This window comes from Oryctolagus cuniculus, chromosome 1 (assembly GCF_051225735.1).
Source record: "Oryctolagus cuniculus isolate XC-2025 breed Fujian yellow rabbit chromosome 1, ASM5122573v1, whole genome shotgun sequence".
Taxonomy (NCBI): domain Eukaryota; kingdom Metazoa; phylum Chordata; class Mammalia; order Lagomorpha; family Leporidae; genus Oryctolagus; species Oryctolagus cuniculus.
Window position 1 is genome coordinate 224,595,793 of NC_142867.1, and position 22,973 is coordinate 224,618,765.

At 48.8% G+C, this 22,973-nt stretch overlaps 1 protein-coding gene across 7 annotated transcripts in view; it reads right to left on the bottom strand.

The window, feature by feature from the left end:
* Positions 1-22,973, bottom strand: part of CDK5RAP2 (CDK5 regulatory subunit associated protein 2) — a 208,362-nt gene that overhangs the window by 34,154 nt on the left and 151,235 nt on the right. For all 7 annotated transcript variants that reach the window (XM_017350098.4, XM_089301654.1, XM_089301655.1 and 4 more), the window contains 5 exons: positions 20,964-21,537; positions 17,851-18,083; positions 7,593-7,641; positions 4,627-4,799; positions 391-510 (listed from right to left, as the gene is read on the bottom strand). In XM_017350098.4, the coding sequence (XP_017205587.4) occupies positions 391-510; positions 4,627-4,799; positions 7,593-7,641; positions 17,851-18,083; positions 20,964-21,537 (1,149 nt within the window). The remainder of the gene's footprint in view (positions 1-390; positions 511-4,626; positions 4,800-7,592; positions 7,642-17,850; positions 18,084-20,963; positions 21,538-22,973) is intronic.

Genomic DNA, 22,973 nt, shown 5'->3' on the forward strand with positions numbered 1-22,973 from the left:
CTTGCCTATGGGGGAAAACATTATCAAGTTCTCCATGGAGGATCATTCTGTTCAGAGATAACCGCTATGCAAGAATACCGGTGACTTTTGATTAGCATGTCAGATTTACCAGACTGCTAAAATGTTGATACTGTATAACCTATGACTGATGAAAAGATGACATAGTTTTGCTTTATTTTAGAATACTTACCTATTGCTCTACAACTTCCAAAGTCAAATGAGGAGCCAGCCACAACTTGAGATGCCAAAGGCTGGCGGGCTTCTTCAATGACAGAGAAGTCCACATTTATCAGGTGCCTACACTTTGTCTACAGACAGCTGACTCAGGCAAACCCGTCCCCAGGAAGCACTCGGGGGCTTGCGCCACCCCGCGGGAAGGTCCTTCCTTACCTTGCTCAAATTCAGACCCCTGCCGTTCCAGCTGTTTCCGTAGCTTCTCGTTTGTCTTAATAGATTCTTCCAAACGTTTTCTCAAAGTTCGAATTTCCTGTATATGTTCCATTAGTAAGTCTACAGGAAGGAAGGGCATTTTTAATGTAAGGTCTGATGCCCCCAACAAATTGAATAATTTATAGATTAAGCAGGGATCTTGAAATTCCAAACGGCAGTGGACATACTGCGAGGCAGCAGCTCGCGATTCTTCCAGCGCTTCCCACCGCCTCGGCTCTGTAATGATTCTCCGCAGCCCTCCACGAGGAAGCAATTTTACATCACATGGAAGAATTACATTCCATACAACTTTAATGCTGACTCTAATGCAGCCTTTTATTCTTCTCAATATCAAATATTAATTTAAAATCTTCCTTGTGGTGAAACTAACAGATCGCTCTTGAGCCTGCCTGAACTGCCTGAGAGTTGATTAAGCCACCTCCATAATGAATCCAGATATTCTCAAGCCTGATTTTTTGAAAGGAACCCGTTACCCATTCATCACTTTCTAATTGAAGGCTTCAAAATAAAGCAAAACAATGCTAATGAGAATGGCAACAAGCGGGGAAGCCTCCAGAGCACATCCAGTTGGCCTGAGCCTAAGCACACACCTTTCGGGGCTGCGCTTATTATCAGCCTTAGAACGGCAGCTCTCCCAGCGTCTTTCACAAAATTGCTCCCCTTCTAGAACTCTGTTTAAAGAGATCACCAGAGAGGCTCACAAGCATCTGCCAGAACACGTGGAAGCGCTCATCTCAGCAGTGCATGCCACAGCAACAAGAGCTAACTCAAACTGTTAAATAAACGGCAGTACATTCATTACGAGGCAGCGCTACACAGCCACTCAAATTATGTTATAAAGACTGCATCATATCATGGGAAATTATCATGTTGTTACGTTAAATTTTAAAAGAGATACAAAATTGGTTATTCAACATAATCACGCCTCTATTAAGAAATCAGTACAGACAGAAAATGCACAAGTACACAAAAGGAGGAACCATACCTAAATACTAACATCACTTGCCTTTGGAGGGGGGCAGGCTCTAGGTCTTTCAAAATTTCTCTATTATATTCCAATATAATAAATATTTCATAAGTTATGAAAATTAAAATTTCTCAAATTTCCTAAAATGAACATGCATTATTTTTTCAGCTTCTGCCACCTCTCCCTTGAACAAAGAGGATGCATGTCTCCAATCCAGAGGCAGGTTTCTAGAGCCAGCGCTGGAAGCATAATCACATTAAGTATCCAAAGGCAAAACTAATGTCTAATTCATCAATCAGGGTACACTCCGTATGTCTTAGTAATGTTTGTTTTAAAACATTACACTGATGTTATGACCCAGTTTTAATTCCTCCAAAATGGCTTTCATTTAAAAGTAGCACAACGTTACAGATCTTTTCCTAATTAAATAGTAATTTTGCCATGAATTTGAATGTTTATGAGATGACTTAATTCCCAGACCGTCAGCGATCTCTCATTAATGCCAGAAGCATGGCAAGGCATTGGGGGGAAGGTCTGTGGCCCCCAGTGTGGCCCAGCACTGCAGAGCTGTGGGCGACACGCTCTTGGCTCACGCAGCCCAGCACCTCCCCGCCACTGCCTCGTTGCCCTGCAGGTCTTCCACTGGCGGCCAGGCAGGAACTTATCTGCTTTGACTGCAGCCTCCCTTGCTGGCTTCTCCCAGGCACACACGGCTGGCTCTGGGGAGATCAATGCTCAGGAGCCCGCTACACAAGCCATCCGCTGACTCTCAGCCAGGAACGGGAACCACCGCTGGGGCTGAAGGAAACGTTCCCAGCTGAATTGGACACCCGCCTGTTAATTATGCAGCCACGCTGATGGGGAAGGAAACATTACACCAGCCTTTACAAAACTGGAGGGCACTGTCTACCTCTCATAAAATCACACTCTTCTGACAAATGCTAACTCTTTAAGACCATATAGTCTACAAGAAGAACCATCAGCACCACCAAAAGAAAAAAAGGCATTATCTTTTGTCTAGTAGTTCTAATTTACAGAATCTGTGTTTAAAAAAAAAAATACTCCCAAGAAAGGGAATGAATGGCTTCAGGTTCAAAGATACTCCCTGCAGCACTGTTTACAATGGCAAAATTCTGGAAATGGCTCCAATATTCCGTAATAGGGGAACATAAGAAAAAGTGCAGGCCAGTCATTCCGAGCCTCCTGTGAAGCCACCAAAAATGGTGTTACGTCACAGCATGCAGGAAAGCACAGGAAAAGGAAAACTACATTACCTCTAAACACAGGTGATAAATGACAAAAGGAGAATCAGATGCAGAGAATAAACAGCTGAGGAGGAACAAACCCTAACGGTAACAATGGGTGCGGGAAGATGACCCAGAGAGCACCCTCCAGGCTCCAGGCGGGAGGAAGGGAGGACACTGCCCAGCACCGGCAGGAAGAGCGCCTCGGGGACCTGAGGTCCCAGCTGAAATGCTTTGGGTTGCTGCGCCTCCCACCTTCTACTTCCTCGAATTCTCAAAGTGGCCTCGAGGGAATGGTTTCTGGGGTTCTTGGCAAGGGACTGAATCCCACACCAACTGACCCAGGTGCAGAGGAGGTGGCACCAGGGACAGAGAAACGATCGTGGTCTGACCGAAATTAGGCAAAGGCAGGGCTGACTGAGAGGAATCAAGTACCCAGAAATACAAAAGTCACAGTAGGGCACAGCCAGAAAGCCCAAGAAATGCAGGCCAGGTGACGGCTGCGGGAGGCTCCCGGCTGCCAGCTGGTACACAGAGAATGTGCACTTCAGGCTCCCGGTGTTACCTTCCAGCTGTGCCCCTTCACAACTGTGGGGGGGTGGGAGGGTCTCAGAAGCCATGATGGGGACAAAGGCCCCCCAGATATCTCTTTTGCATACTTGGTGGGGCCACCATGTAAATTTTCATCTGGAAAAAAAGGATCCTATCACTTAAAAAAAATTCAAGTTTTTGACAACAAAGACCTAAGTGATCAAGTGTCAACAAAGAGCCAGTAGCAAAGAAGTGCCCATGTCTACTCTGTGCTGCCCCACGCCCAGCCTGGGTGCCTCAGGAAAAGCCCATTAGGAGGCAGACACCTCGGCTGAGTCCGCACCAGGGTTTACAGACTGGAGCCAGATCTACCACCACCTCTTCTTGTAAACAGAGTTACCGGGTCATGCTCGTGCCCATTCATTTAGCAACAGAAATGGCTACTTTTGTGTAAAAGCTGCAGAACTGTCTGTTAAAATACTGACTGTGTGTCCCTTTACAGGAAGTCTGCTGACCCCTAGTCTATCTGGTCTGCTCTACCTAATTCCCTGAACCTTTGCAATATACAGAATCACACACACTGTGCCCTATCTATTACACCAACAGGAAGGAACGGTGGCTGCAAGCACAGAACGGGTGAAGAGAGGGCAGGGGCAGGTCCCCTGGGAGGCTGATTTTGCCAGCTGAGTCCATAGTCAGAGGCAGAACAAGGGTACTGTGCATTGGATGCATCTCCAAACTCCTGTGTTGATACCCTGAGCCCAAGTGGGATGGTACCAGGAGGCAGGGCCTCTGGGGTGATTAGGTCACGAGAGTAAAAGCCAGAGAGTTCTCTCTTGCCCTCTTCTTCCATGTGAGGATACAATGAGGGGACAGCAACCTACAACTAGACGAGGGCCCTCACCAGAACCCAACTATGCCAGCTGGTACCCTGATCTCAGACTTCTGATCTCCAGAACCATGAAAAACAAACTCCCTCTGTTCACAAGCTACCCAGTCTACAGTGTTCTGCTACAGCGGCCACCCCAGCCAGCCAAGGGCCACACTAAAAGGAAACACAGCAGATTTACACACTCACAAAACATCAGAGCAGTACGCCAGGGCACCTGTGATTCAAAGCAGCAGGGGCTCTGAAGTGACCCTACCTTAGGATGAGCCTAAAAGAAATCACGGGAAATTAACCAAACTTGCAGTGACACATGGCCCTGCTGCTTTCCAGCCTGCCTGCTGCTGGAGGAGGAAGCAGCGGGTCGTAAACTGGGTCATCCTTAAAAACTAAAAGTGATTTTTCCCAACCACCAGCTGTGGCCCTCACAGGCTCACCGTTCATCCAGAAGACTGTTCCAGTGTCACCACACTCTGCCTGCTCGGGCTCGACAGCACGTGACTGTTTAAATCTGGTCGTGGCTGAACGCTTGGTAAAGCCGAGCTTACCTTGAGAAAAGTTGTTGGCCATAACCGAGGTCTTCTCGGTCTCACTGTCCTGCCTGGGGTCTCCTGAGAAGAAGGACTTTTCCGACACTTCATAATCAGACAGCATGTGTGAGGCTGACGGCTCTGGAGATTCGGGCAGAATGTGCTGGTAGGTTGAGTTGTCTTCCTCAATCCTTAACCATTGGGATGGAAAGAGAAAACATTTCCCACACAAGACTCTCACGCTAGGACCACAAATTAAGAGCCCTTACGATTACTTCGTCCTTTGTAAACTCCTCAAATTTGCAATTTCAGCCAAACTTCTTGTTTCTCTACAGCACAAAGCAATGGGCTTGAGTTAGGAGCCAACAAAAAAGGCGAAGCAGCAGGTTGTGCCTCTCCCATGGTCTGGCTTACAGGACAACAAATGGTTCGAATGGCTGGGGCTGGCCAGGCAGAAGCTAGGAGCCAGGAGTTTTATCTGGGGCTCTGGCATGAGTAGCAGTGGCCCAAGTACTTGAGCCATCTTTTACTGGTTTCCCAGGCACATTAGCAGGGAGCTGGCTTGGAAGTAGAGTAGTCAGGACTTGAACTGGCACTTACATGAGATACCAGCATTATGAGCAGTAGCTTAACCCACTATGCCATAACGCCGGTCACGGGCCAGGCATTTAGATCCGACTTGCTCCTCTGAGGTAGGGAGGACTACCCTCCTTCACAGTTGGTGAGGCTGAGGCTCATCATCAACCCACTACCATCTCAGCTTGGTAGGCCTGTCTGGCTCCAAGGCCCCAAGAGAGTATGGGAAGCCAGCTCTAAACCATGAAGTGCTCTTATGGATGTAAAAATCTCAGAACCCTCCTGGTCCCTGGGCAGGTTCCAGTACCATCATCCGGGCAATCATCCACTTATTAACCTGTATTTGCAAGGACCAACTAAGCCATGGATAAAAACCACCTGGGAGCCGCGAGCAGCCCACGTGAATCTCCATTATAAGTAAGTTCTTTAATTTAAGCTCCTTTTTTCTCCCCCTTTTTCCTATTACTTCTTGTCATTGGCCACAGTCTCATTATTCATGAGCTCAGACAAGAGCAAAGGACTCCAAAGCTGCAACGCATTCATTAACAGGTAAACACCAGATGCAGCTTTGCCCAGACAGCGTGATGGATGCACAGGCTTGCTGTGGGTTTGCAAAGTGCAGAATGGGCCAAGGGCACCCATTTAATTAGCTTACGAGTGACCCATGAGAGCTATGCCCACAGCTGAAAAAGGAAGAACGGAAGGCAAAGAAACAAATCTGTCAGAAATAGAAAGGGGTGACACACTGGCAAAGCGGGACTCTTCCCTCCCTCCCTCCCACCCATCCTCCACGCAACAAGTATTCTTCCAAATGCAAATCTGATCTTGTTTCCTTCAAAGACTCCCCTCTTCTGGAATAGACTTGGGCCTCTCAACACAGCCTTGCAAGACCAGCCCAAGGGGCCCTGTCCTCTCTCTCCAGCCTCAGCCAGATTGCCCAGAGGGGCCATGTTTTCCTCACTCAGCCAGGGCACCCAACAGCCCTGAGCACCTCAGACGCATCCTCTGCATCTCAGCCACCACTGCCCCACTCGGGGACGCTTTCCTCGCCCTCTCCAAATGTGCCAGTGGCATGTGCTCTGCTACTGTAAGCATGGAGGTGGAGGAGTGAATTTGGGGGATCTGTTGCAATCCTGCAGTGGGAGAGGAACATTTCTTTTAAATCTATAGAATCCCTGACTCAAATGTCCTTCAGTGAGTTGTGATACCCTGCCTGCTCACTCTTTCGATGCTGGTGGACTTCATGATGCTAATAAAATTTAAAACCCTGAACCCCAGACTGGTCTCTATTTCTTTGTTTTATCCCAAATGGCCACTTCTTGAAAGAGGAGGAGAGGATCCAGCAGCATGACAGACAGCACTCAGAAGCCTTAACAAGTTAAGAGAGGAGGGCAAGACTGCACAGCTGGCCCTGGAGGCAAGCTAAGAAAATACACAATTCCTTTATTCCACAAACATTTTCTAAGGACCAACAACATGCAAAAGAGATGGAGCAGATATTCAAGATACAGTCTTTGTCCTCAAATGACAATGTGGGAGAACAGTAAGAACACAGTTTTAGAACATGACAGATTCAAGTTCAAATCCCAGCTCCACCGCTTAATGGGAAGTATGCAACTCTGACCCAGAGGCTCCTCATCCTCAAATGGGAGTAAAAACGCTCACCTTGTAGGTGAGAAGCAATCAATGTGAAATGCCCAGGGCAACAGTTGACACATGCCAATACACTTAATGCTAGCCAGCTCCTTTCTTCTTCCAAGAAATTCTGGGGGTGGAACAGTAAGAGTGGGAAGTATCATCCTACCACGCGGGAAGTGCTAGAGCCAGAATACCTCACCCTGGAATGTGGCAGCGAGGCAGGTCTTAGGGAGAACCAGGTTCATTGCTGTGTGAACCGATTCTAAACACTGAACCTCAAAGCACACGAGGAGTGTACAGTCTGTGCACAGCACGGTCTAGAGAACACTAAGAAGCCAGAGACAGGGAAAGCAAGGGGTACACGAGAGAAAAGGGGGAGAGAGGAGGAGAAAAAGGGGAAAGGGAAGGAGAGGGGAGTGGAAGGGAGTGGAAAAAAGTGGTTCAGGTTGGGAAGGGCCTCAAACGTCAGACTAAGGAACCCAGAACCTATCCTGCATATCCCGGGAAGCCAACAGAAGGAATATGTCACCTGGTTCCAACCCCTGACAGAAACGCCATGAGTCACCTGACACGAACGGATGAGGGCTACAGCACACACAGCAGGAACTCTTGGCTGTGTACGGCCTTTGTCAGTTCCATGGTTGTTTGTGCCTTATTTACAAGAAGCAGGAGACTCGCAGCATGGGAGGGAGCCAGGACATTAAAAAGCGGGCAGGCCAGCTCAGCCCAGAAAGTCCCCAGCAGTCTCCTTAACAATGCCACACACTCACCTCTCCACCAGGTCACTCTGCGGGCTCATTTCCACTCCAACAGATTTCCCTGGAAGCAGAAATAGCATTGAGAAAGAAGGAAATCATTCCGTCATAATCTCTTGCTCATACATCTGCAGAGGCGCTGTCCCATTTGTTTAAACACTCTTGCTAACAATCTGGGGTATTTAACGTAGGATTCCCAAGAACACAATTCAGACTGTAGACTCCCACTTGATCACGGCTCTGGCATTGCTTCCAGGCGACAGCACTGAATCTAAAGCCAACCACAAAGGCATGGTTGGGTGCAGGTTCTTCTTCCTTCTCTAAAACTCTGATACTAACCAAATACAATGGGGAGCACAATCAAAAACAGACCACTCCTCTCCCAGTACCACCCACAGACATGTTCCTGGACTCTCTTCCAGTCTTTTCTCCCCACATTTTGGCATAAATGCTACAGCTCTGTGACTTAATTTTTTCACTTAGTACTTTATTTTTAGAAGGTCTCTTAGTAAATCAGCTTTAGAAACATCAGTTTTTTAAAAAGATTTTTTTTTAATTTATTTGAGAGAGAGAATATCTTTCATCCACTGGTTCACTCCCCAAATAGCCTCAACAGCCAAGGCTAAGACAGGAGCTTTATACAGGTCTCCCACATGGTTACAGGGGCCCAAGGACTTGGGCCCTTTCTGCTGCTTTCCCAGGATCATTAGCAGGAAGTTGGATCAGAAGCGGAGCAGTCAGGACTCAAACTGGCATCCATATGGGATGCCGGCATTGAAGTCGGTGGCATAACCAATGCTGCGCCACAGTGCTGACCCCAGAAACATCAAGTTTAATGACCACACCAGTGTTCCACTGCCGGCACACACATCGCATGTTTTTTGTCAACTCCCTACTTGACATTTAGGTCATCTGCAAATATTCGCTTTTATAAATAAGTAAAATAAACATCTTTGTGCATGTAGCTTTATCTGCATTTAGATTGTTTCTTTAGGAAAGTCTCTCAGAAGTGGGACTGCTGAGTTCAGTTGAAAAAGCCACCGTCTATGCCAGCGGTGAGGACAAAAAGACATGAAAATTAAGCCAAGCTCAGAACGCGGTTGGGCAGAAGTGGCTCTGCTCCCTTCCCGCCATTGCAAGGCAGTCACGTGAGCCCAGACGTCAGACGGGCTGACAGCTTCGTTCTGAAAATACTGCAGAACTCTGGAAACTGCAGGCTGGGGGAGTTCCTTGAAGAAATTGATGGGTGGCTAGAGAGAAAAACAAACCCTTCTCTGGCTGTACTTGGAAATGAGACTATAATTAAACTGCACCCACACACACAATTTCCAAAAGTCCTCCTGGAAGGCAAAGTGCTCAAACTCCACGGAGTGGAGGAGAAGCTCACTGGAGCCTCGCCCGTTCGCGGTCTCGTGTTTCCTGCCCACAGACTCTCAAGGCAGCCATCCAGGTTCCATCTTCACCCGGCCAGGGCAGCCACCTGGCATCAAGAGCCAGTGTTGGATCACCCTGCACTGCAGCACACTGCCAGGAAGCAGCCAGCAGGGCTGGGTGACCCAGCGCCAGGCCTGAGTCTGGCTCTTCAATACCCGCTCTCTCCTTTGGGCCCCACGACAACCTCCAACACAGGGTCAGGGGCTCCGTTTTGCCACAAGGCAGCAGAAACCCAAGAAGGTCCACATTCCGTCTTGTTTCTGGCTTTGTCTAACTCGCACTCTCACTTACGGGCTGCACTTCACAGAGAAGTGAGATTTCTAGACCATCCTTGAGAAGCCGCAACAGCTCGGTCGGCATTTTTCCTCTCGTGCCTGCACTGGAGCTGCTTAACCAAGGTTCAGCTGATGCTGAGACTCTGAGCCCCTATGTGGAGGATGGGCCACCTACCCCAGCTCAACTTTCCAAAGAGCTTGGGAGTTCTGCGTGGACTGGCCAGGCCCAGGGCAGACTGACACCCTGCTTCACACTAACCACTGTTCTCCCCAGGTTCATCTCCCTCGGGAACTGCACACACCGGGCACCTTTGGAGCGGGGCAGGTTTTACGCATTCCGTTTTCCTCACCACAAACCCATCTTAAAGCCATCGAAGCCCTCCCTCCATTCCCAACAAAACCCAGGACCACAGAAGGAAGTGCCCCAATGCTACCAGCAGCATGGGTTTCTCCTTCTTCCAGAGACCCTTTGGGGAGACTGCAATAACTCAGCAACAAGTGCATTCCACCCATGCCCCTATCCCAACAGGATTCTTCAAAACCTACCGACAAATGGCTATTTTGAGATTCACAGGGAGATCCTAACAACCAAGAGTGAATTTCTTGGTGGGAATGGCCTTCACACAGGTGGCAGCTACCACCTGGTGGGCCACAGCTCCAGATGCATGTCATGAAAATGCTGCTGCTGTCTCTCAGGCAAAGCCAGCTGCAACACCTAAAAGCCACGTAGTGTGTGGCAGCATGGGGACTGCACCTTTTCAAAGAAAAACCATCAGTTATCCCATCATACCTGAATAGGCCAGGGAGGACTCTGACACAGGGTGGACTTGTAAGTGCTGAACCACCTTCAGTTTCCGCTCTACCCTCGCTCGTCCTGTTCACGGTCACCATTTAAGAAGCCTCTTTTGCAACAGTATTCCCCAGCTCACAGCGCAGCAATCACACTAAGTTCAAATACTTCAGCCTGGTGTCTCTCACATGACCCAAACATTGCTCCCTTTTAGTCTCGGTGGTAATGGGCAGCAAATACCTACAGTGCGTCTCCAGGTGCCTGCGCCAGCACTCAACATCCCGAGATGGATGAGCAGCCATCGTGCCCCCAACGACTTCACATCTGAGTGGGGACAATGGGCCCCAAGACAATTACACAGGGGCAGCACAGGTCCTGCGGGAGGGCACGTGCTAGACACGCATAACCCAGGCTGAGTCATCAAGGAAAATTTCCAGGAGGTGGCAACAGAAGCAAACAACTGCACGCAGCACCAAGGTTCCTGGAGAGGACCGACCCCAGGGCTCCTTAGGACAAGGCCCTCCATGTGATCCGGCAGCTAGGCGGCTGTGCAGGGCCCCTCATCATTGCTGTCACCCTCTGAGCTCCCACATTCTCCCAAGCCAGACACCAGACACTTTAAATAATCTCTCTGTATCCTTACCAACAACCCTGTGAGACAGGCGCGCTGTCTCCATAAGGAAATCTGACCCATAAAGCTGGGATACAAACTCAAGCTCCAAAGGGCCTGTTTCTTCCACCCCAACACCCCGAGGCCGCCATCTATCACAAAGTCAGACAAGAATGTCATAAATGAGCTCCAAACAACCTGGAGGTAAAGAGGAGAAACAGATTTTGCTGCTTCTTGGGAGGGCAAAGCTAGATTCTTGGAAAACCAGAATTTCTCTAAGTGGAGAGGGAGTGAAAACTTTACAGGAACGGGACTGGCTTGAATGGAGGTGCAGATGAGGGAGATGCAAGGTCTGGCTTACAGGAACAATGGGGCCAGTGCACATAGTGTGATAGGAGTGTGAGAAGCAGAGTGCCACGATGGTTAGGACAGTAGCCTGTGGAAGCAAACAGCCTGTGTGACCCTGAACAAATGAATTAACCTCTCTGCTCCTCACTTCTTTAATGAGGGTAAAACATACCTCCTCCTAGGCTGAAAGCAATGCCCAGCATATCGAAAGCACTCGACAGACCCAACGCTTCCTCACTTCTTCACTGTTTCTGCATTTCATTATCACCATCATCAGGTCGAGGGTAATGGGTGGGAAAAGAGAGACTGCAGATGGTCCTGAGAAGTGATTTCATCTCCTCCCCATCACTAAGGAGCACCAAGGCAAGAGGTCCCAGCGGCTGTGTCAGCCTCCGTGCACGCAGCTGAGCCCTGGCACACAAGGTGGGCTCATGAACAAAGGAGCTATCTTGCCATCTCTGCTTTCCCAGTGCCTAGTGCAGCTGACTCAGACACGCAAGGAGACAAAAATACCACCTTCGTGATTTGTGCAACTCGCCTTGGGAGCCACCCCAAACAAGCATAAGCTGAAAAACCTGGTTGCAACACCAGTTCCTGATCTACTTTGGTGCTCATCCTCTTCAGCAATATGAAAGTGACCCTCATCCCCCAAAACCACAGCTACCCACAGAATTGTGCAGGGTCCCTGATCCCCTAGTAGAACCCCTAGTTTAACAGAGCTGAGGAAGAATCCCAGCTGTACTTTTTTTGAAAGATTTATTTATTTGAAAGGCAGAGTCACAGAGACACAGAGGCAGAGAGAGAGGACTTCCACCCACTGGTTCACTTCCCAAAGGGCCACACTGGCTGGATCTGGGCCGATCTGAAGCCTGAAGCCAGGAGCCAGGAGCCAGGAGCTTCTTCCAGGTCTCCCACGCGGGTGCAGGGGCTCAAGGACTTGGGCCATCTTCTACTGTTTTCCCAGGCCATAGCAGAGAGCTGGATTCAAAGTAGAGCAGCTGGGACCTGAACAGGAGCCCATACAGGATGCTGGTACTGCAGGCAGTGGCTTTACCCACTATGCCACAGCGCTGGTCCCCCAGCCCTACTCTTAAGCATTAAGAAACCACACTATTATCCTACTTCTTGGGTTCTACTAATTACAGGACAGTAAAGAAACAGGAAGGATATGCACAGAGATCCCAAGAGTGTTCTTTATAATAGCCCCAAACTGGAAACAACCTCTATGCCCATCTAATGGGGAATGATTTAATAAATTACAGTAAATTTATAGCAAAGACTGCTCTGCAGCCACAAAAACTTACAATGTATATTAATATTTATTATCTATAACTGAACAAAGGGAGAAATTGCAAACAGTCCCATTTCCATAAAAATACATATATGTACAAAAAAGGTCCAGGCGTTTAAACTCTGGGGTGTTTGTGCTTTGTTGTGTAAATGATGCAATTATAGGAGTATTTGCTTATCAGTTACTCCACAGTAAACATGTACTGCTTTGTATTAAAAAGATTCTTATTTAAATCTGTAAGAACTCATGCCATGCAACTGCCTCAAAAATCAAACCGCTTTATGATAAGCTCCTCTGGTAATTCCGGAGCCAGGCCCCTTACACAGCATCCGAAAGACCCATCCTCTAAGGCAGGAGCTGTAGTGAGCTCCTGAGCACTTCCACATCTCTTGTAGAAGAAAATAAAGTTCCACGTTGTGTTGTCTGCCAAACCCCCGCTGTTTCTGCTTCCAGACCCCACAGGAAGGAAGTGGGTTTGCCCTGGGTGTGTCAAGGTCCACAAGCACACCATAAACCAGGGTGGCCAGCAAGTGCAGGAAGGGAGCTGGTGCCAGGGGCTCCTCGCTGTCTCTCAGCCTCCCACTTGTGAGTGCCCAGGGTGAGGCTTTGTAGGAAAAGAGAAGAGAATCCACGGAAACGCCTCAGGCCTGGCAGATTCAGCTATATCATGGGACTCAGGTATTTTTCCACCACGAAGATGAAAACTAGCTGACTTGCAAAACATCAGCCAAGAAGAATGCACTTTATAGGGCCGGCGCCGCGGCTCACTAGGCTAATCCTCCGCCTTGCGGCGCCGGCACACCGGGTTCTAGTCCCGGTCGGGGCGCCGGATTCTGTCCCGGTTGCCCCTCTTCCAGGCCAGCCCTCTGCTGTGGCCCGGGAGTGCAGTGGAGGATGGCCCAGGTGCTTGGGCCCTGCACCCCATGGGAGACCAGGAAAAGCACCTGGCTCCTGGCTCCTGCCATCGGATCAGCACGGTGTGCTGGCCGCAGCGCGCCGGCCGCGGCGGCCATTGGAGGGTGAACCAACGGCAAAAGGAAGACCTGTCTCTCTCTCTCACTGTCCACTCTGCCTGTCAAAAAAATAATAAATAAATAAAAAAAAAAAAAAAAAAAGAATGCACTTTATAAAGCTGGGAAAAGTCAAAGGTCCTCCAGGTTCCTGGGAAACTGGTATTAGGAAAAGTCCACCTACAATGGGCCAACGCTGTGGGCGCCCCATTAGAACCAGGAAAAAACATTCCCCTTCTACCCTGGGTCTGAACACAGGTGGACCCCCGAGAGCCATCTGCTTTGTACCTTCGAAGACTGAAGAACAGTCAGATCCTGGCCCACCAAGTCAGTGGTGACTTTGATAAACTTGCCCCAGTGAGGCCGCATTACTCACCTGCTAACCTGGTGGTTCTGAGGCTTAAGCCCAACCACAGCAATCAAAAACGCCAGCAGGTGCTCACTCAGTATGCAGACCCATGCTCACCCACTGAGCCAAGGCTTCAGACCCATGGTTTAATTTAGCCCTTCTGAAGAGTCCATGAATTAGTTATTAGAACGCTGTGTTTACAGGTGAAGAAACTGAGGCAAACAATTAAGGTTCCCAAGGTGCACAGTGTATAAGTGGTGACTCCGTTCGTCCTTGCTGGACATGGAAGGCAATATTCCTGTGCCTCAGGGCTGCCATCTGTAGGCAGGGCTGGGTTCAAACCTCACGTTTCCAAGGTTACAGTTTACATCAACACACATGACGCCATGAAATACAAGCAGGTCTTGTGGAAAGAGGTTTTGTGCAGACACTGGATGTGGGGTCCCAGCTCTGCAATTCACTCCATACATGATCACAGATGAGTGGCAGCTTCTCACCGGGCCACACTCTCCACAAACTGGAATTCAATCATTCACTCATTCATTTATTCTTATCCCAGAAAATACACACTGACAGTCCCCTGCATGCCAGATGTGTGTCCAGCAATCCCTTGTGTGTCCAGCAATCCCTTGGGGCAGGAGGACTAACACATCAGTGCATATTCAACAGGCCAGGCAGTGATGAACAGAACAAGGGGAACGGAGCAGGGTGAGGGAAAGGGAATGCTGGTGTGGGGCAGAGAGCGCCTGGCTATTTTACAGAGTTGTCTGTCAAAGAGGGCCTAGGGGACAAGGCAGAGAGAGAGGCCCAGGGGCTGAGGGCGCACAGAGCCTGCTGGGGCCCAAGGGCAAACTGCAAGGTCAGTGTGGCTGGGGAAGGGATGTGAGGGAGACTGGGGAGAAGATGAGGCGAGAGCCGCAGCCAGGGCTGTGGCAGGGGCTTTGTCAGCCTTTACCTGCACTTTCACACTGAGGAAAGAGGAGAGGCTCTGATTTCTGAGCAGAGAAGGGGCAGGATCTGACTTTTAGTTTTGAAAGGTCACCCTGACTACAGTGTGGGAACTGCACAGGGGCGGGCGGGGCGGGGCAGCAGCAAAGCCTGCTTGGACTGGGAACTCACGCGCAAGACGGAGCTTCAAGGGGGCAGTCAGTGAGGAAGGAGAACGGAACTAGCGGGGCCCACTTAGAAGCCACGTGAGCCAAAGATCTCCCCAAGGAGAGGGGGCACGACCTTGTCAAGCGCTGCCGAGGTCTGAGGGAGATGAAGACTGACATCCACACTGGATGCGGCGAAGCAGAAGGCGTTAGTGACTCAGGAAAACTGCTGGGGCAGAGAAGCAAACCCAAGCCGAAGGCATTTCAAAGAGAAAGGGGACTAGAAAGAAATACTAATGGCTGTGAAGGAGAGGCGTGAAAACAGTGAGTACAGAGGCAATTTTACAAGATAAAAGTTTTGACTTCGCAACCACATTAGTGTTTTCCTATTCAAAAACTGAAATTAAATTAAAACAGAGTGAAAAAAAATCCTAAAATTGAATGCAAATAGAAACAAATGAATCTAATTTATTTCAAATGAATACCATAACAACAGTGTAGAAAGAAGAAACCAAGTAACTTTTCAATTCAATACCCAACTATACACCCTCAGCCTGAAGACTGAGCTATAAACAAATCCTGAACTCTTGTTGGAGCAGGTTTGTTTCTCACAGTGGTATGTATGAGTGGAGCAATTCTGGAACTCTGCAAATCTTACAGAATTAGCAAATCTGCAGGTATAGTGATATTGTTAGAGAAAGGAAATACAAATGCGTAAGTGAAAAAGACAAGAAATAACTCAGCGGGTTTGGATTGAAATTGGGTATTGCTGTGAAGTAATGATTTTTAAAATAAATTATGCACACACATATACACTCACACACACACACACACATCTTGCTTAAGGAGCCTAGGAAAAAACAACCCCAATTAGCAGTACACGTGGCCAGCACCAAGTCTCTGCTGTTAAATTCCATTTCCTGGGGCCAGCATTGTGGCATGACAGGTAAAGCCACCCCTGCAATGCCAGCATCTGAAATGGGCACTGGCTCCCGTCCCAGCTGCTCCACTTCCAATCCAGCTCCCTGCCAATGGCCTGTGAAAAGCAGCAGAACATGGTCCAAGTGCTTGGGTCCCTGCCACCCACAAGTGAGATCTGAAAGAAGCTCCTGGCTCCTAGCTTTGGCCTGGCCCAGCCCTAGCTGTTGCGGCCATCTAGGGAGTGAACCAGTGGATGGAAGAGCCCTCTCTCTCTCTAACTCTGACTTTCAAATAAAAAAAAATTTTTTTTCAAAAAAAGCTTTATTTCTTTCTAACTTGATACTAAAGATGTAAAAATAACAAGGAAAAAAAAACGAAAGTATCCTCATTAATTGTTCATCCCTTACACCGGAAAATACTGTAATTTACAACCAAGAAGCCTGTCAGACAATCTTAACCAAGTGATCAAAGTTAGTATATCCAAAAATGGGACAAACTGGTCTCATGTGCCGCCTCCATATAATTCTAACAGGGACTCCAGGGATCCAGGAAAGGAAAGAAAAACATAAGAAAGAAAAAATATATGATGTAACTCTTCAGGAGCCCCGACGGAGGGGGAAACCAGAGACAGAGGAAACACAGACAATGCAATCTTCAAATGTTGAAGAGTTTGCCAAACCCACCTGACTGAGCACTCTGCACTTCTTTGCAAAGCAGGCTACTCTAACGTCAGTTCCCTGACTGGTTCTTGTAGCATGCCTCACTGGCAGACAGCTTCGATTCCCTGATTCTTTTGTGAGCACGCTTTATTAATATATACCTTCAGTCTCCTGGTTGGTTGTTATTCTGGTCTCCTGATTGGCTGTTAACTCTGTCTTCTGATTGGTTCCTCTGTCCTTCCTCTCATTGGTTAAAAATGCACGCACTTTTCAGAAAGGGACCAACCAGAGAGCACCAAGCTGTGTATAAAAGAGCCAGCACTGGCAAACTTCTTTGGCAAGTCCTCCCTTGGAGTCCTCCTCCTGACTGCGGTGGCAGGAGGTGTCCCACTTTCAATATATCTCATTCTGCTCACTGTTCTATCCACAAAGAAATTCTTCTTTAATGTGAGACAAGAACCAAGATCACCCCCATCATCCCACAACAATACCATGAGAACCAACCAACACTTAAGTGACATTCCTGCCAAAGCCTATGAGGAAACAATGGACAGTCCAAAGTGAGGGACAAGCCAGAACTCTTTAGGTAGGTTAACGTCATGAACCATAAAGACAGGGTGAGAACTGGCTGCTGCAGATTAAAGGACACCACAGAGACATGACCACTAAAATTAACATAGGAACTGGGTCCTTGACAGGATCAGGGATAAAACTGTCATAAGAGACATTACTAATCGATATAATGGTCCGTATACCAGATAGTAGCAAAGAAGCTGATACTGCTTGTAGTATTGACAATTCTACTGTGCTTGTGTCAGAGACTGAAGTATCTAGAAGAAACATGATGCTGTCAATCCATTCTCAAGAGCATTCAGAAAGATTGTGTGTGTGTGTGTGTAGAGGGAAAGAAAGAGAGTGACAGAGCAACTGCTGAAGACTGATGGAGCTGGGTAAGGGGCAGATAGGACAGTTATTGGTTGAACAATTTCAATGTAGTCACACTTATTGAAGCCCCTAGCATACAGCAAAGGTTTCCTTTCAGCCTTCCTCTGGCCACCCCTGACCTGTGGATATATTCTGGTGTGGTCGGTTTTTGTTCTGTTTTGTTTTACCAACATTTAAAACTTATGAGTTATCAATGCAGAAACCCAGATTTCCATCCTCCACGGACAATTCAGAAAAACAGGCAGCTGGCAGCCAGTGCTGAGGGGCCGTGCCTTCTGGCCGGCTTCACTACTGAACCTTACCAGTCCAGCAAGTGAAGCACCAAAACTGGACCCCTAGTTGGAACAGTACAGACCACCAGCCACATAGAAGCAGTCACTGGAAAGCAGCAGCAGCCAATGTGGTTCTGCTGCGGCCTCAACACAGCAGAGGGATGAGAGGAAAGCAAGGCCAAGCTGCCGGTCCCCCACCCCAGCCCTGTGCCCCTCCGGGAAGCCCCAGATCAGTACTGACGCATCGCAGAGCTCAAGGGCCTCGCCCCACTTACCGCTGAGAAGGAGCTTTTCCAATTCCTCCAGCAGCTCAGCACACTGATTCAGCTGCTCTTGGAAGCCCTCGGCCACGCAGCAATCCACATCGCTGGCCTGCAGCAACTCCTCAAACGCCTTAATCATGGTGTTCATGTGTTGACGGTAAATGACACAGATGCCATGGCTATCCTTAATCTGCTGCCGCTGAAGGGACAGCTCCCTGGCTTGGGACTGAACTAATGAATCGTAGCTGATAAAAGAGGGGAAAGAAAATGTTTGTGCCATTTTGGAATTGAAGTTTTGTGACCTTAACACTAATTGGAAAAATGACAGAGCACAATTTTTAAAAGCCTGCAGCTGTACAAGTATATATAGTTCTAGAAAAATTGAACTGTACAAGGTCACTCCCTCTTCGATTTCAAAGAGCCAACAAACGTTGGAACAAAGATTCTCCCACAATATTTTTAACCTCATAAAGCCCCCAATTAAGGTACAGATTGGCGAGGACTCAGAAGAACAATTAGTTTCCACATACTCTTCAAAAACAGTATTCTGAATTGTGGAAACAAGGTTCAAGGGACCCACCAAGAAAGTATAAGGCAGAGAAAAAGACAGCACGCTCTTGTCCCAAGTGAAAGGTCAAAGAACAACATGTTCCGAACCACCATCCACTGAATGGCAAGGATCTGTCAGTCACTGAATGCAGTGATTTCACAAGTCCCTCGGCACATGGTCAATGCCCCCCTCCTTTAATTGTATTTATTTTCTTGTTTCAAAGAGAGAGAGATCTTCCATCCACTGGTTCACTCTCCTAAATGTCCACAACAGCTGGGACTTGGCCAGGCCATAATCAGGAGCCAGGAATTCCATCCAGGTCTCCCACATGGGTGGCAGGGGCACATGTACTTGGGCCATCACCTGCTGCCTCCCAGGTATATTAACAGGGATCTGGATTGGAAGCAGAGACAGGACTCCTTCCCACTCACCCTGACATGGGATATGGGCACCCCAGTGTCCTCTCTTACAAAAGAGGAAACTGACTGCAAAAGGAGGTAAGGGGTGAAGATGAGGATTCAAAAGCAACTCTGCCTTCAAAGCTCTGCTCTGCAATGCCACCTCCTTACCACCACCATCATTTTTGCCATCTTTCCCTATGCGGGGCCACAAGCATGCACTGAGAAAAACACAGGTTACAGGAAACATGGCTCATACAAGCTGTGGCCACAGAACCTGGCTCCAGAGAGTGGCGTGGGCGATGGTTCATTTCATCATGTTACTCCTCTCCTGAAATGTCAACATGGGGCAGGTGTTAAGCTGCTGCTTGCAATGCCCACATCCCATATGGGAGTGCTGGTTTGAGTCCCAACTTCTCTACTTCCAATCCAGTTCCCCACTAATGTGCCTAGGGTTAGGTACTTGAGTACCAGCCACCACAGGTGAGACCCCAATGGAGTTCCTGGCTCCTGGCTTCACTCTGGCCCAGCCCCAGCTGTTAATGGCCATTTGGAGAGTGAACCAGAGGATGGAAGATTCTCTCTCTCTCTCTCTCTCTCTCTATGTGTGTGTGTGTGTGTGTGTGTGTGTATCTTCTTTCCTCTATCTCCCTCCCCACCCCTTCCTCTGACTTACAAATAAATAAATCTATTTAATAACAATACATGGACCTGGCAACCACTTGTGATGCTAACTATGTTCACACAGATCATATTATGGGCGGAGCCAATTTAATGGAAGAGAAAGAACATGGCTATTGGAGCAGTATAATGTGGGCATGAACCTTGGCCATGGCTCTATGACAAAAGTTCACAGACAAGTGGGATTAAAAATGTTTATTTTAGTGCAAAAAAATTTGAAACCCATACATATGAGGGTTCTTTGAAAAGTTCATGGGTGGAGGAGAGGGGCAGGAAAGTTTGGCACAGTGGTTAAGACACCACTTGGGAAGCCTGCCTTCAATATCAGAGTACCTGATTTAAGTTCCAGCTCTACTTCCAATTCTGGCTTCCTGCTTATGTGCACCCTGGGGGCAGCAGGTGATGGCCAAGTACTTGGGTCTCTGCCACCCGTGTGAGAGAGGGGGGTTGAATTTTATGCTCCTGGCTTGGGTCTTGCCTAGCACCAACTGTTGCAGGCATTTGGGGAACGAGCCAGCAGATGAAAGATTCTCTCTCTCTCTCTCCACCTTTCAAATACAATAAAAAATATTTTTAAAAGTTCAAGAAAGATGCATATTATGAAAAAACTATGCATGGATTTCAAACATTTTTTGTACCAATAAACTTATCTTTTAATTCTATCTTGGCACAAACTTTTTAAATTACCTTCACATTCCCAGACAAGCTCCAACAATCTCTTTGAGGCTCGGTTTCCTTATCCATAAGGATGAGTTTAAGACCACCTCCCTCTTAGGTGACCCGAAGACCTGAATAAGAAAACTGCCTGCCAAGGGGCCTGACACAAGCTGCCTTCAATCTCACTGCTCAGGAAATCTTAAAAAACTCAGTTTGGCTCCTGACAATTCAGAACAATGTATCTGTCTCAAATCAGTGACAGATGAAGGTCAACTTTACGAATGATCTCATTTTTGCCGTATCTTATGAGAAAAAATGGTATATGTCTATACCTATAAAGTGCTATCTTCTTGACCTAAGAATTCTTCTCTTTTGACACAGGCTTATTTCTCTAAGATGACCTTAAAGGGTAAAGATATGGAAAATATTTACATTCCTCCCACCCTGCCAAGGCCATCAGTTTTAGTTCCACTGCACAGCAAAAGCCAGCAATGGAGGCCAGGAATAAATAGTGCAGTTCGGCAAAAGCACTGTCACTCAGCAAGCGCAGGTACAAAACATCTACCCTGAGCGGCCAACCTGGTCAGGGCAAATCTGCACTGCCCGCTGCAGAGGACCCATGGCGACTCCTAACTGCCATGGCATGCGCCAGCACCGCGCTTTCTGGCCTCACGTTTCCCCTCCCCGCAGAGCCTGGCTGCCTGATCCCCACCACAGGGCCTTCCCCGGCCTTCACCCCGAAGCAGAGCAGCGCGCCCCGCTGGCTCTGGGCTCCAGCCTAGTGGCAGTACCAGGGAACCTTAGCCTTACACGGGACGGAAGGCAGACGCAGGGAGTACCTTGAGGGGGAGAGATCTCTGAACTTATCCTGCAAATTGCGGAGTTCACTGAAAAGTTCCACGTTCAGATTCTGCTCCTTCTGCGGTTCATACTCCTGTCCCACCAGCTGCTGCTTGAGGCTGCCCAGCCTCCTGCCGTCAATCATCTCCAGGGCCAGCGGATGGAGGATTTTCATGTGTTTCACGTAGCGCACCTGGTGCAAACTTGAAAAGGTCATTTCTTCCTCATCAGTATTGCCCTTGGGCTTGTTCAGGCCGTCCTGGGCCCCTTCCGTCCCACACAAAATGGTGAGGGTGGCCTCCCTGCACGGGGAGTGCTTCTGGAGCTGAAACAGGAAGTTCCGGTAGCCTTCCAGCTCCGTTTCCAAGTCACGGATTTTCTGTTTTAAGTATTCTGTGTCATTGGAGGCATTGATGTTCTCAGACTGATCAGTCCCAATCCTACTGACTTTCATAGAAAGCTGACTCTTGGAACTCAAGTAGGCGGCCACTGATGTAGGGCCCAGGAAATCTTCAGGGTTTTCTTTGCATGTTGGCAAGATGGCGAGGTCATCAGGCGGGCAAATTTCAGAGTCTGAAAATCAAATACAATTCTGTCAGCATCTCATTTGCTGAAATCCATCCCCTCCTTCTCAGCCACAGTCAAGCCAAGACCAAGGCCACCGCATCTGCACCAGCTTCCCCTGTAGGTCTCCCTCTTACCTTTAAGGCACCCTCTTCCTAAGAACAGAAGTGCCCCATCTAAAGCTCGCCCATCTCCCCACCATCCACCTGAGCGTCTGGTGCCAAGAAGCCCCTGGAACCACCCACACAGACTTCCTGCTGAATTCACCCAAGTTCCCTGTGTTTCCCAGGCTGTTTCATGCCGCGGGGCTTTCACGTGCTCTGTGCTGGGTGTCAGGAATGTCCCTGGCCCTCTCTCTGCTCTCCCACACACTGAGCTCCTACTCGGCTTCAACGGAGCTCACTTTCCTTCCTCTGAGGGCCCAGCTTCCAAACTGCACAAGACTCTCTCGTGTGTTTCCCACAGCACCTTACACGGAGCACTCCGGAAGAGCACCCTCTGCCCCGGGTGCTCGGGCAGGAATTACGGCTGCTCTTTACTTATTTACACAGCATTTAGTCATCTGGAAGCCTCTCCCACAAGGGGACAGCAAGGTCCCGCACAGCAGGGCTGTGGCTTTCTCTCTGCACAGCTTCAGTACCCAGTATGGAGCTTAGCCCAGAACTTGAGGCAGGGACAGGATGAGAACTGCGGAGGGCCCACGCAGGCAGGAGAGAGAGGCCTTGGCATTTCCACATCTCTCGGTCTCCAGGTGCTGGACGCCCCTTGAATGAGCTGCTACACTGACGAGAAACCCTGAACGGAAACACATCCTTACAGCTCGCATAACTGCGCAGCGACGCAGCCGAACTGTGCAGAGGAGTGCTGCGGCAAAGAAGAATACGCAACTCTGAAGCCCGGGGGAGGCAGGCCCACCAGCTGGCTACCGCAGCCTTAAGCAAGGAACTTACTAGCCCAGGACCTCCATTTTCCCCGTATGTAAAACAAGCAGAGATGCTTAGCAGGCCTCACCCCACAGCTTCTGTCCTTAGCAATTCTAAAACACTGGCCACTATCCAGGGGAAAGCTCAACTCAGCATAAGGAGCTGTTCGAGTGCTCAAGAGGCGGCAGCGTGTGAGAGGAAACCCCATCTTTGCTCTGGTTTGGAGGACCTGGTTTCAAAGTCTGGCTCTGCCACTTCTGAGTTGCATGAGCTTCTTAACCCCTCTGAGCCGCGGTGGCTTCATTCATACAATGGAAAGAACACCATCACTATCAAGAGCTGCGCTTGCTGGTTTTGTTTTTAGGATTACATGGAATGACACCTGCAACAAGGGTAACACAGTGTCCAGGACGTGGCCGTGACGAAACCCAGCTAACGGGAACGTGCGCTGCTTCGCAGAAGCATTCAGAGATGGAAGGAGACACCCGTCACGGGAGGCATGCAAGTGAAGGCTGGCCTGGG